The 13079-nt window shown below is 49.4% G+C and overlaps 1 protein-coding gene across 2 annotated transcripts in view; it reads left to right on the top strand.

The window, feature by feature from the left end:
* The window catches only part of LOC144097582 (putative 4-coumarate--CoA ligase 2), a 365926-nt gene that overhangs the window by 178974 nt on the left and 173873 nt on the right, over positions 1–13079 (top strand). For both annotated transcript variants that reach the window (XM_077630250.1, XM_077630251.1), the window contains one exon: positions 5498–5607. In XM_077630250.1, the coding sequence (XP_077486376.1) occupies positions 5498–5607 (110 nt within the window). The remainder of the gene's footprint in view (positions 1–5497; positions 5608–13079) is intronic.

Raw genomic sequence — 13079 nt, 5'->3', positions numbered from 1 at the left:
AAATTATCTTCGTTTCTCGAAGGAAAAAAAGGGATATCACTTGGTAGACGTCAATTGCTATCCAAAATTTCGGCACTATGCTCTGGACTAATTATTGGCTGTCTAAGCACAAATTAATCCTGTATAAAAGCGATCAAACAGGCGCTTGCGACAAAGAACTTAAAACTACAAAGTTATAGGTCTTTTGCAAGCACTGCACTGGAATATACTTCTGTATGTGAACGTTGACGTTAATACAATCAGTGAAAATTGCTTTGTATGGGGCTAGTTTGGATTTACTAAGACACAGTGTGCGAAGAGAGACAAAAACAGTCAAGCTCATTGTTGCAGCTTCGGTTTTATTTCGTTGCAGCCGAAGCAAAAGGAAGGACAATTTACATGCATTCGACGAGGAAGCAAACTCTTGCGAAGAAATTGGTTTTGGTTTTGGGGGGAAAGGAAATGGCGCAGTATCTGTCTCATATATCGGCGGACACCTGAACCGCGCCGTAAGGGAAGGGATAAAGGCGGGAGTGAAAGAAGAAAGGAAGAGAGAGGTGCCGTAGTGGAGGGCTCCGGAATAATTTCGACCACCTGGGGATCTTTAACGTGCACTGACATCGCACAGCACACGGGCGCCTTAGCGTTTTTCCTCCATAAAAACGCAGCCGCCGCGGTCGGGTTCGAACCCGGGAACTCCGGATCAGTAGTCGAGCGCCCTAACCACTGAGCCACCGCGGCGGGGCAAGAAAGAAAATCGTAATTTGAACAGGGACGTTGAAAGTCTGTTTCCTTTCGGCTGACATTATAACAGTCAACACTGTTAGTAGAAAACTAAGGACAAAATGTAGTAGGCATGCGCGGCTAGGGTACTACGTTCTAACAACAAACAGAGCGCACTGACCGAAAACAAAAAAAGGTTGTCGCCGTCACCACCTAGTTTCAGAAGTAAATTGCGTCCGCCGATAGCAATTTCTGGACGCCGATCCCAGAGGTTACAATACACTGCCATCGACTTCACAGCGGTGGCAATCCGTCTTTTAACGGCTAGGACATCACGAGATTGAATTATCTAGCGGGAAAATTTCAAGATGCCATTTCCAGAGCGATAGACGTGCATTTGGCTGCCGTCAACATAGCCAGAAAGCAGCGTCAGAGAATAAATAATTTCTGATAACAATTACAAGATGAATTTGCCCTCAGTGTTCATTTAGCAGAGACGTTTATTTCCGGTTTGAAAGCTCGAATTCATTGAAGCCTTCGGAATGACGCCTGCCATGCAAGGTGATTATGCAAGCACCCTTTTTATCAGCTCGGTGAAGCTTATCGGAATGGAGCATTGTATCTATTCGATTGAAAGGGCTTCAAGTGTGCACTGTTCTGCAGTTTCTCCTTCTGGTCGAATATACTGTTTGACAATACGGGCTACAGAGCATATTCATAGTCATTAAACCTTACTATATTCACTGCAGGACAAATTTCTGTCACCTTCAACTCCAATTCATAATAACGCCTCCCTATTCATCTCTCATGAAAGCTCCTAATCGGACCACCCACTCCACCTGATTCTATTACTGTAAACTATGTTTGCCTTCCCTTGTAATCCTCTTTGTAGCCACATTGACACATCAATTATATCTCCTCCTCGCATTCATGCTAGTTTTTATTTATATGGTAAATCATTAGCTTTTGTTATCCCGTAACTCAATCCGTTCTCCTGCTCTCATTATAAAAAGGTCGCTGCGCTGCACTAAACTTAATTTCAGCTGCCGCGTTGGCTTAGTGGTTACGGCGCTCGACTGCTGGCCCGAAAGACGCGGGTTCGATCACGACCGAGGCGGTCGAATTTTGATGGAGGCGAAATTCTAGACGCCCGTGTACTATGCGATGTCAGTGCACGTTAAAAACCCCAGTTGGTCGAAATTTCTGGAGTCCTTCACTACGGCGTCCCTCATAGCCTCAGTCTCTTCGGGACGTTAAACAGCCATAAACCATAAAATAAACTATATTTCAAAACTTGCTGGTGGGCTTGAGAGAGAAAAAATGAAAGAAACGCAGGGAGGCTTGAAATTTCTTGTATATACATATGTGAAATTATAAGCAAGATAGAGCTATCACGTACTTTTTCTTGTGAGATAGTGGCGAGTTGCTATTCATAATCTCCGAGCACCTGCATCAGGTGCACACGCTTATGAAATGATATTTTTTTCCTTTCAAGGCCTGTGGTATCTGTCCACTTCTTGTAGATATTTTCCGGCTTCTTGACATGTGCATGGAGAAGTAAAGGGCGGCGTAACAAGGCCACTAAAAAGAAAGGGGCAGCACATGCGCACATTCTCTCTTGTTACAAATGCGCACAAATTCTCTCTCTTGTTAGTGTCCTTGTTGGGGCGCCGTTCACTTCATCATGCACCAACTCGCACCTCAGGCCGTTATTCTTTACATTTGCATTTCATCTTTAACGTGAAGGCGTTAATGGTCCCTTTTTGGAGAAAACTTCACGTTTGCCGCTGTTGTGACAGGAAAATACTGATTCGTGGAAAGAGTTGTGTCTCCAGAGACAGGTATTTTCGCTTAAAAGAGAAATTGTTTGCTAGAGGGCTGCAAAGGGGCCTCGGCCTCTGGGTCGCGCGCAGGGCATGCTACCTTTTACGGCACCTAAAAACGATAACTGATAAGGTATGCTTAATTGTTCTCTTATTTTTGTGCGTCCACTGGCCAGCTGTTGTGTTATGTTTTGGTAATTTCATTTTCGTTCTCAACCGGACAAATTTAGTTTCAGATGGTTCGGAAACTCTGCATTTCTGCAAGCGTGGTTACTTTTAGCTAGGACGTCGCGTAAGTAAGCTTGACAGTTTTGTGTGTATGGAGCTTTGTGAAGTGCCTTTTTCAGACACAAGTGCGCGCCTTTAGCTGTCTCGTCTATGTTCTCTCCATTTTTGTTCGTGATGACCAAACACACTCTAGCATAGCCAGTCTCTATTAACGCGATAGCGTGAAGAGCCTCTTTCACCCGAAAATCCCGGTGTCGGCGTTCTGAGCGAAAACTCATGGCCATAGCTGTGGCAGCTGGTCCCCAGAGAGCAACCTAGGAGGCAGGTTAGCCATATACTCGACGTGACCTTCAAGGTCACTTCAAGGTCAAGACGAAGCTTTTGTGTCCCCTCAAATTAAGTTTACACGTATTTATCATCGCATTTGTTGTGAAAGAGGATAATTCTGGCACTGTTTCATTTTTCAATTACGTTAGAGGTAAAAGGGGGTTTGATACGCATGCAGGCAACATTTACTAGCACCTGGTCCAATCGGTCATTCAAGATATCTACGGTTAATTGATTTTCTGCAGCCACTTTTTTTCTCCGTATTGCTTGTGAGGATTTTTTTTTTTACTTCGTGCCGCCACGGTGACGTAGTGGCTATGTTCGTCGGCCGCTCAGCCAATTTGTGCGGGCTGCAATCGTGGTGGTGAAGGCAACATTTTGATAGAGGAGGTATAGAAAAATTTCTGTAGGTTGTGCAATAGCAGTGCACTTTAAACAACTGCTGGTGGTCAGAAGTAACACAGTACTGCGGCGGTTGTAGTCCGTTTTCTGAAATTAAACAGCACATAACGCGCTATTTTTCCACCTCTGCTCTGGCTTCCTCATTATGTCCTCATATGCGCCAATGCCTACGTGATTAGAGCCTGGTTTAACCGCCGCGGTGGCTGAGTGGTTATGGCGCTCGGCTGCCGGCCCGAAAGACGAGGGTTCGATCCCGGCCGGGGCGGTCGGATTTCGATGGAGGCAAAATTCTAGAGGCCCATGTGTGTGCGATGTCAGTGCATGTAAAAGAACTAGCTGGTCGAAATTTCCGGAGCCCTTCACTACGGCGTCCCTCATAACCTGAGTCGATTTGGGACGTTAAATCCCCCATAAACCATAAACCATTAGAGCCTGGTTTATTTCGGCTTTTGCACAAATACATGTGGAATTACTCTAGAACTTTGTGATTGCCTTTTCCCAGCCTGTTTCCTTCATTTTCTCTTTATGGATGCATTTGATTTCTGCTAATGCGCGAGTTTGATCATGCTGTTTCTAGGCTTCACCCGTTCTCTACATCTTGTTCTGTTCTCCTTATGTTAAACATCTTAACTTCGCTTGCCTTACATTATGCTTTGCTACGCGTACATTGTTTAGCCTTGCAAGTTCTGCTAGTTCTATTGTATCTCTGAGGTTGGGTGCTCTTACGCTCTTGTTTTTTTCCTAATAATTCTTTCCATTCAATGAAGGAAACGCAGCAATGCACCTCGCACAAATGTACTGAGAATCTCCGCTCTGAGGGACAACGGACGAGAACAAGGAGGACACACAACTGTGCTGAATAATATTCAGAATTTTTCTTAACCAACTTTCCCGGCAACACACCTTACTCGAAAAACTATGGCATTAAACAAAGTTTCACAGTATGTGGTAACATCTATACGGAACGCGCACGAATCGACCAGTGGCATAACCGGAGAACACTTGTAGGCGTCCTACTGGTCATCGCATCTGACTGTAAATCATAGTTCAGTCGTCGATGCGGCGCTCACAGAAGATAATAGAAAATACGGGGGGAATAGAACTCAGGGGAATGAAAACGAGGTGATAATCTTTGAGAAGTGTGAGATACCTCGAACTCGAGATATGTCACGGTGGGCTGAACGTGACCAAATGAAGACAGCAGTGCGGTGAATTGTACTGAAGTGTGCTGAACTCTTGGTCAAAGTACTTGCCGTGGCCATCTGAAAACGTGAGTCGCGCGTAAGAGGCGCCAGCCGGTCGTTCGGTTTGACATGAGGAGAACACGAACTCGGTTCTGCAGGGAAGATAAAACAACTGTAACGAAAGTTTAAGGGCCGTGCTCGCTCCGTGGCTGAACTACGAACGCGCGAGAGGGAGAGTCTTCTTCTCTACTCCTCGGCTGCGGAGCATTTTTCTTCTCATCTCTGGAATAAGCATTCGCGCCCGTGTGAGAGAGCTGGATTCACACACTAAAGAAACTGCCCACAGCTTTGGGGACTTCCTAACCGCGTTCTTAAGGAAGAAAATGCGATAGCATTTGGATGTGGGTCCACCCCCAAATATTTTGTTGAACCCCGTAATTTTGCCAGTAGGCTCACACCGAAAAATGGATAAGGGTGATTACCGGGTGGATTATTGTGGTTTAGTTTCGTTCAGTGGGTGCCATAGGGTATAAGAGTTGGTTGTGCTAGTATTATCTCACATGATAGTTCATTAGAAGGTACATGGAAGTGTTAGCCCCCAGGTTTTCAAATATGGTGATGGTGAGGACGTCGTGGCCTTCTCAACAAATCAGAAATTTCATTGGCCGGGAAACCTGGTGGTTTCTGGAATACGCCAACGAAAGTGCTATCGCAGTAACGACCTATGACTTCAACAGTCGGAGCACAACGCTCCAGTGCAGAACGATTGTAGAACGGACAAGATCAAAGCAGCGACCTCGCTGCGCTACTGACAACAACCTTTTGGCGCAGGAGAGCTGCTCTACCAGATGTCCGACGGGGATGCCTCTTACATCGTCACCGACCCACCCAACGCGGACAAAGTTCGCAAGGTGTGCGACGAGATGAAGATGCCCGAGAAGGTGAGAACAACGCTCGTGCTGTTCTGGCTACGAAACAAAGGAACACATACACTTTTTCGCAAAAACAATTTCGGTGGAGGAACACAAAGACAGGACGAGCACTGCCTCGATGGAGCCCCAACTAGTTTATACGAGACGGGAGCATCACATTACCGAACGCGGGAGTTGTGAGCCACAGGTGACAAATACTCTCATGTCAGAACAGACAAGGAGCCGAGGTTCCACCGTCAAAGTGAGAACGAAATTGGCTGAAACATGTCTTAGCTAAAGCAGAGCTAAAACACCATAGGAAAAGCAGTGTTCGGCACGATAAGTTGGCTTGAAGATTTTTCGTTTACTTGTGCTTTTCGTCCAACTTTGAATGACTAATATTTAAAAGTGCTAGTTTTACTGCTTCTTACTCTTCCTCTATCGATGAACCTTGCTCCAGGTCAACGGGTTATGTTACTGCTTGCTGCATTGGGTAAAGGGGGAGAGAGTAAGGCATTAGTAAAGCTCATTTTGCAGCTTCTTGCTTTTCTTCTTTCATGACTGTGGTGGAAATTGCCAGTAAATATTAGTGGGCGATCAGTGCTGATCATAACTAGAGAATCCGCTAGCATATCGGCTCGGATTTCGTGAGCATTTGTGCTCACGCCGCACTTTTACTATCCTGTGAAGTATCAGTGGCGGACCTAATGCTAAGCACGAGCCGACCGATTGCTACAACCCCGTTGTAAACGTATGGCAACAGCTAAATTGAAACTCCCCAGTGAGTTTTCTTCGATGCAACTTGTTTGAAACGAGACTGTGAGCCCAGAGCCGGAACTCACTTTCGTCCGGGCGATACGAGCGCCAATAACTACGGTCTATTTTCCCGCAACGCGGCCTGAATCCGGCGCGCCCTCTTTTCCCGCTCTCCCGCCTGAGCAGCCAGCCGGTGCCTTGACGCGGATCTGCCTCTCCCCGGGGGTAGACTCTGCACTGGGGGCGATACTTGCGCCCCTTGCGACGGCCAGCTGCACCGCCGAGGCTTTCCTTCTCATTGCGCTCATCTGTCGATCGGCCGGGCTACCTCTGTTCATGCTCCAGGGTGCAAAGCGGGATGCAATTCTACATGGCGATATAGCAGCTAAAGCAGCTTTCGGTTTAAAACTGGCCCAAGTAGCGAATCCCACAAAAAACTCTGCCTTTGGAAGCCCCGCGCTCTATGGACGGTGCCTGCAGAAGATGGTGTTTTCTAGATTGGTATCATAGTAAAACTGGGCTCCGCCTGCCGCGGTGGCCTAGTCATGAGGCGCTTGGCTATTGATCAAGAGTAATTGGCGCCAGCCTGGCCACGCCCGCCGTGTTTCGCTGCAGGTGAAATGCACCCATTAGCTCGCACTCTTTCCCGTCGACGGGAGGGCGTGAACGGCGGGAATGAGAGCTGCCGGTTAGTTTAGATGAAAGAAACGGCGCTGTAACTGCCTCATAATCATCATAAAACAAGTGAGCAATTCAGAGCACGCAGTGTCCCGGTCCCCCGCATGACTCCACTGAACTCAGGCGTTTACGTCAACGCAAGAATCAGGACACCACTGACATCAGCGTTGACAACCCGCCCATCAAGGAAGTTTAGGCCCTCAAGATACTGGGTCCGTGCATAAATAACAACAGCAACAACCTCCTCACACTCCCGATACTCCGGCTCGTGAGTGAGCAAGTCGCCAGAATGGTCGCCAGGATAAGGACGCGGAAATCAGGGATGCGAGAAGATACTCTGCGACTGGTGCAGGCTTTCGTTGTAAGCCGCGTCGTCTACGCAGCACCCTACCTCCGCCTCAAGAAGCTTGACATCAAGAACCTGGACGTCATAATCATAACAGCCTACAAGAAGACGCTGAGCCTCCTTCTTGCGCCATCGACGGACCGACTCTTACGACTGAGCGTCCACAACACGACAGACGAGCTGATAGAGGCACACCCAAAGGCACAGGTGGTACGGCTCTCCACTACTCGGACTGGCCGACAAGTCCTCAGTGATTTAAACATCAATTGTCCCCGACACCTAGACACCAAAAACGACATCCCAGCCTCATGGAGAGGACAATTCAAGGCAGCTCATGCCCAGGAATATGCACCCCGATTTTCACCAGTCAAGACGACTAGCACGAGCCGAACCTATGAAAAGGCACTTCGACGGGCGCGAGGGCGTGCTCTATGTCGATGTGGCGGGTCCCGCGCAGAGAACGACGGCCGGCGCGGTAGTGCACCAAAATAAAATAATGGACGGACTAGTACTGGCTAGCCAGGACGTATTGGCTGCGGAAGAAGTGGCAATTGCTCTAGCTGCAGCAGATAGTATATCGGAGTACATTCTACAGATTCACAGAGAGCGTATCGCCATTACCTCAGGGACAGCCTCTCACCGCTAGCAGCTAAAATCCGTCAAGATAGCTACACCCGTGGCTACCAACTCGCCCACAAACAACTTAATATGGGCGCCATGGGTCGCCAAGGCCTCCCAGGGTACGAGACCGCACATGCCTCAACCCGAGTATTTCTCCACCAGGAGCCAGTATGGATGCGGTGGAACCTCCTACCCCACTACTCACATACACCGCCATACTTCAGCACTAAAGACTATCCCGTTGGGTCTACCCTCCGCCGGCTAAGACGCTAGACAAAGGGAAGGAACTACCCCTCTGAAAGCTACAGAACAACACTTACAACAACCCAGGAATACCATACGCAATAGATCCGGAGTCATATGACTCAGAATGCAAATTCTGCGGGGAGAAGGCGGACCTTTACCATATGGAGAGCAGATGTGATAGGTTCAGCACAGAGAACACAGGATGAATTGAGGAAATGAGAATAATAGTGAGAAAGATTAAGTGGAGAAGGGAGCGTGTGTGTTTGTAATTTGCGCCGAAGAGTAGCCTGTAGAATGTTGGCCTTAGAGGCCTGCGGCAGGTAGCTAAATGTGTGCGCGTGCGTCTTCGTGAATTCCGGGCGGGAGGCCGCGAGAGCCCAGTTTAAGAACCTCTTACTAAAAACAGGAGAAAGTATGGCAAGTTGATTGAAATACGTATGCAAAAAAAGGTCGATACGGAACATACAGTAACGCGCCGTTTTGCGCCGTTTGTGTTGATACTTTTACGCGTACCTTCATCGACAAAGTTCATTTGTGAGTTACCGCCTGTCCTTGTAATTGTTTTTGTTCGTCCTGGCGTTGCGTATCGTGCAATTTTAGAACTCTGCTCGTGCTATGTGGTAGTCAGCCTCGTTTTCAGGATTGCAGGACTGCGTGCGCTTTCAAATCAGCTCCACATGAGTGGGCGTGGGTGACACAGACGAGTCCAGTGAAGCCTCACCTGTTGGGCCTCGCCTGTTGCCTGTTGCTGCGGTGGCTCTTCACGCCGCAGTGGCTCAGCCATAAGAGCGATCGGCTACTGAGCCGGCGTACCCGGGTTCAAAACTGGCAATGGTGATCAAGTTTTCACGGTGCCCCTGTGCGCGATTAAATTCCCCAGGTGGTCGTCATTATTTGGAGCCCTCCACTACGGCATCTCTTTCTCCCCTTCGGGTTGCACTTCCTCCTTTATACCGCCTGAGGATCATTAACGTGCAGTGACATCACACAGCACACGGACGCCTTTGTGTTTCGCCAACACCGAAACGCCACCACCACCGTCGGGAAGATAGGTAGATATTATGAACTTTTATCTTATATATTATAGGTCGAAGCTGCCACTCGCGCTCGATGGACCATGGTTTTTGAAGCGGAAAGCTTCTCTACGCTAGGTAAAGGAGTCGTCGCGTAGGCCGGAGAATAACTTTGAACGTTCAGCCCAACCACGTTAGCCGTGTGTGACCATATGTCGTAAAGCTATGGTGTCGAACTCTTGACCCCAGACCTCGACAAATGACGTTTAGTTGACCTTTGACTTGGGTGATCTCTATGCTGACATTTCACCTTTGGCCTTAAGAACATCCGATGGGGTGATGGGAAGCCACGTGCTGGCTTCCGATGGGGGTGCTAGAAGTCCATGACATACGACGTCATAGTCACGTGGTCGTGTGGGTACATATGGATATACTGTCCCGAGCGTATAGCAGAGCTGCCATGGACGAGCCTCAGACGTTAGCAAGCGTGCTTGCTTTTCGCTGAACTCTAGAGTTAGCCAAATTAGGCTACTGGTATTTTTTTGGTCATCCAGATAAGAGCGGTTAAGCAGGGTTGCATCCCAGTCCTTGTGTTTGGGCAGAGGGAGGGAGGAAGGTTGGAGCTCTATTGACATGCCCACACCATGTGAAAGCGGGCAGCAACTTCCCCGCAGTGTTTGCAAGGCCGGCCCATTTTCGGATCAAATTATTGTCACGTTGCGGTGACTATGGTCCAGGCAGTCAGGAAGACAATGAAAGAAGGCTTCCAAAAGAAGCTCTTTATAGGGGCAACTTGCACGCACAAAGGCCCGACACACCCTCCACTCTACAGCCGGCAAACCTACTGTACTGACTTCATAATATAGTCCCTTAAAGCTGCAAGCGGTTTTAAATGCCACAGCAGCTTTACCTAACGACCCTCCGTATAACCAGGTGGACTTAGTTACTCATTCATAAGAAGCCTGAAACATCTAAAGAAAGTCCGCGGTACACATCGGGTTTCCCAGGCCATACATGTTGCTTGTCATCTGACCCGGTGCCTATGCTCATCCACTGGGTTCAAGCTCGCACAGATGTCGATAGCATCGCATCTGGCATGATATAGTCAGCGATAAACGGCTTAAGCAGACAAAGCATGCTTAAGTAGACATGCTGGGCGTACAAAACAGCAGGGAGCTCACGCGAGGAAGATGACAATGACCTCTATCCCCTCGAATTCCCAAAGCATGGCAAGTACCAGCTTAAACAGTTCGGCCGCGGTACGGCGCCACCGGATGGATTCGTACTGTGGCATTACCCCCCCCCCCCCCCTCTCTCTGCAGGGCACCGACTCGGTGCCGCAGCAATCAGAAGCAGGCAGAGATGGGGCGTCGCATGTGTCAGGCGGCTGGTGTAGACACGGCTGAAGCGCTAGCGGGCATGGTACGGCTTCATCCGTGAGACATGGGCGACTTCGGAGGTCGGTTCTCTAGAGGAGCAAACTGTTCCTTGGGGAAGAACTTCATAGTTCATGTAAGGGATCGATGATCCGCGGGGTCATTAGGGCCGGTCGCCCGGTCTCGGCATACAACAGCTGCAGGCTTCCCTCGAACCCCCCCCCCCCCCCCCCCCCACCTCGGTACCGGCCGGCGGTGGAGGGAGCTGAAGAGAAGCGCCCGTCTCGGGGTCAAGCACCCCTGACAGCGATGACCGCTCGCTTAATCCTCGCACGCTGGAAGCCCCCTCGTCTTGACAGACACCGGACGCGACGCGACCTTGCGAAGAACATCTCGTGAGAAAATCTTGAAAAATGGTAGTCTTGTCAAGGAGGGGAGCAATGGGAATGACCGATGGAAAGCAGCGGCCAGATTCGAGAACCCCAACGAACGGGTATCGGCGTGGAATTTCAGCCGCGTACGCTCATCGACAACGCTAATCCCCCTGGGAAAATCGGGACCCTGCCGGCAGTCGCGCACAGCAGAAGCGCCTCGCCGGAGACCGGTGAGAGCTCTAATTGCGGGACGGCGTCAGGGTTGACCAGCTTCGACGAAACTGATTGCACGGGCGGGCACGATTGTGTGCTTGTTTTTGCTTTTCCTTTTTCTGCGGGAGAGAGTGTTTTGGTTAATACAGGAAAGGCTGCCGGGCGGGGCAGGCAAACCTACCAGCGGACCAAGGGTTGTGGCGCCTTCTGAGAAAATGGGTTTTTTTTTTTTGGAAGGAGTTTGATGTCCATTTTTTGTGTCGTTTACATTAGGGAAAGGGTTATATGCCTTACGGACATTGAAAGGCCGGCCATACACCTGTTTAAACAATCACGTTTATAGTTTGATGTGATTGGACGCTACTGAATTTGGGCCCGGTATTTAGGTCTTTAAAAGCAGGGCCCGCAATCCTGATAAATCGTTGCGGGCTAAGGTCAGATGTTAGGCATCCTCGGCTATGCCGAGTAGGGGCCTCCCCTAGTGTTAGCCAGTTCCACATTTTGTTGTTTAACCGTCTTGCCGTTTTAAATTGTCGTTTCCGCATCAACTTGCTTGCGGTGTAAATGTGCAGAAAACAGTCAAGTCGTTCTTCCTTCAATACCTGCCTCCTGATTCGTCGCAACATCGTCTCTGACGGGGCACCCCTGGTGCGAAAAGAAGCCTTCGGTCGCCAAATCAAGCAACCGTCTCTGGCAGTGGGAACCTCTGGTGCGACTGAAGAATTTAGTAAGGCCTGCAAAGAGACTTTTTATCTTTACTGTTCACCTCACTGACTTGGCGGAGTACGTCATAGGGGCCAAAAGATCGGCACAGAAGCTATAAGGAGCGCCCACGCATGCGGGTTGGGCTCCAAACACAGATTTGTACGCCTGGCTGGTAACTAACAGCTCTGTCGCGCAGGTTATAGCGGCGAGTGTCATGGGCTTGCTGGTGCTGGATGCGCTGTCGCGAGAGTTGGCGGGCGGCCTCGACGTGACGAACGAATTAGGCAGCACACACAGACGAGGTAGTACTAGTTGGAAGCAGCATTGCGTTCATCATGGTTGCGGCTTCGTGACCATTCACTAAATGAAATGGAGTGAAGCGTGTCGTTTCTTGTAGAGCAGTACTATATACAAATGTGACGTAAGAGAGTATAGCGTCCAAATTTCGGTGGTCTGCGTCGACATACATGAAAATCATGTCGGCGATCGTCTTGTTGAGCCGTTTGGTGAGGCCGTTCGTTTGAGGGTGGTAAGTGGTTGCTTTGCTGTGACTTGTGCCGCTAAGAAGCATAACCTCCTGCGTAAGGGCCGAGCTGAACGCCGTTAAACTCTCAGTTACAACGATGATGGGTGTACCATGACAAAGCACAATGTTTTGAACGAAAAAGTTCGTAATTTCGTCAGCGGTACCACGAGGTAGAGCTTTATTCTCACAGCACCGGCTGAGGTAGTCGGTTGGGACGACAATATAGCGGTTACCCATCGAGGACTCCGGAAATGGGCCGAGTAAGTCCTTGCCGACTTGGCGGAAGGGGACTTATAGCGGATCAATAGGCTGCAGTAGTCCGGCTGGCTTAGTCGGCAGCGTCTTGCGTCGTTGGCACTCGCGGCAAGTTCTCACGTAACGCTGTACAACTGCAGGAACCCTGGGCCAGTAGTACTTTTGGCGTAGCCGCACCAAAGTGTGGGAAAACCCAGATGACCAGAAGATGCGTCATCATGGCACGCCTGCATGACGAGCAAATAGACAGCTTCCGTCGGGTTGTAGGTTTTCTCATACAGAACACCATTGCGCGAACAGAATGACGACAGTCCACGTGAGAAGATTCGTGGGGGCGGCGCAGCGCTTAATTTAAGATACTCAGTGAGAGGCCGTAGTTCATTTTCTTCTCTT

This window comes from Amblyomma americanum, chromosome 7 (assembly GCF_052857255.1).
Source record: "Amblyomma americanum isolate KBUSLIRL-KWMA chromosome 7, ASM5285725v1, whole genome shotgun sequence".
In the NCBI taxonomy this organism is placed as follows: domain Eukaryota; kingdom Metazoa; phylum Arthropoda; class Arachnida; order Ixodida; family Ixodidae; genus Amblyomma; species Amblyomma americanum.
The sequence above is the reverse complement of the archived record's forward strand: the minus strand, read 5'-3'. Positions and strand labels throughout refer to the sequence as shown.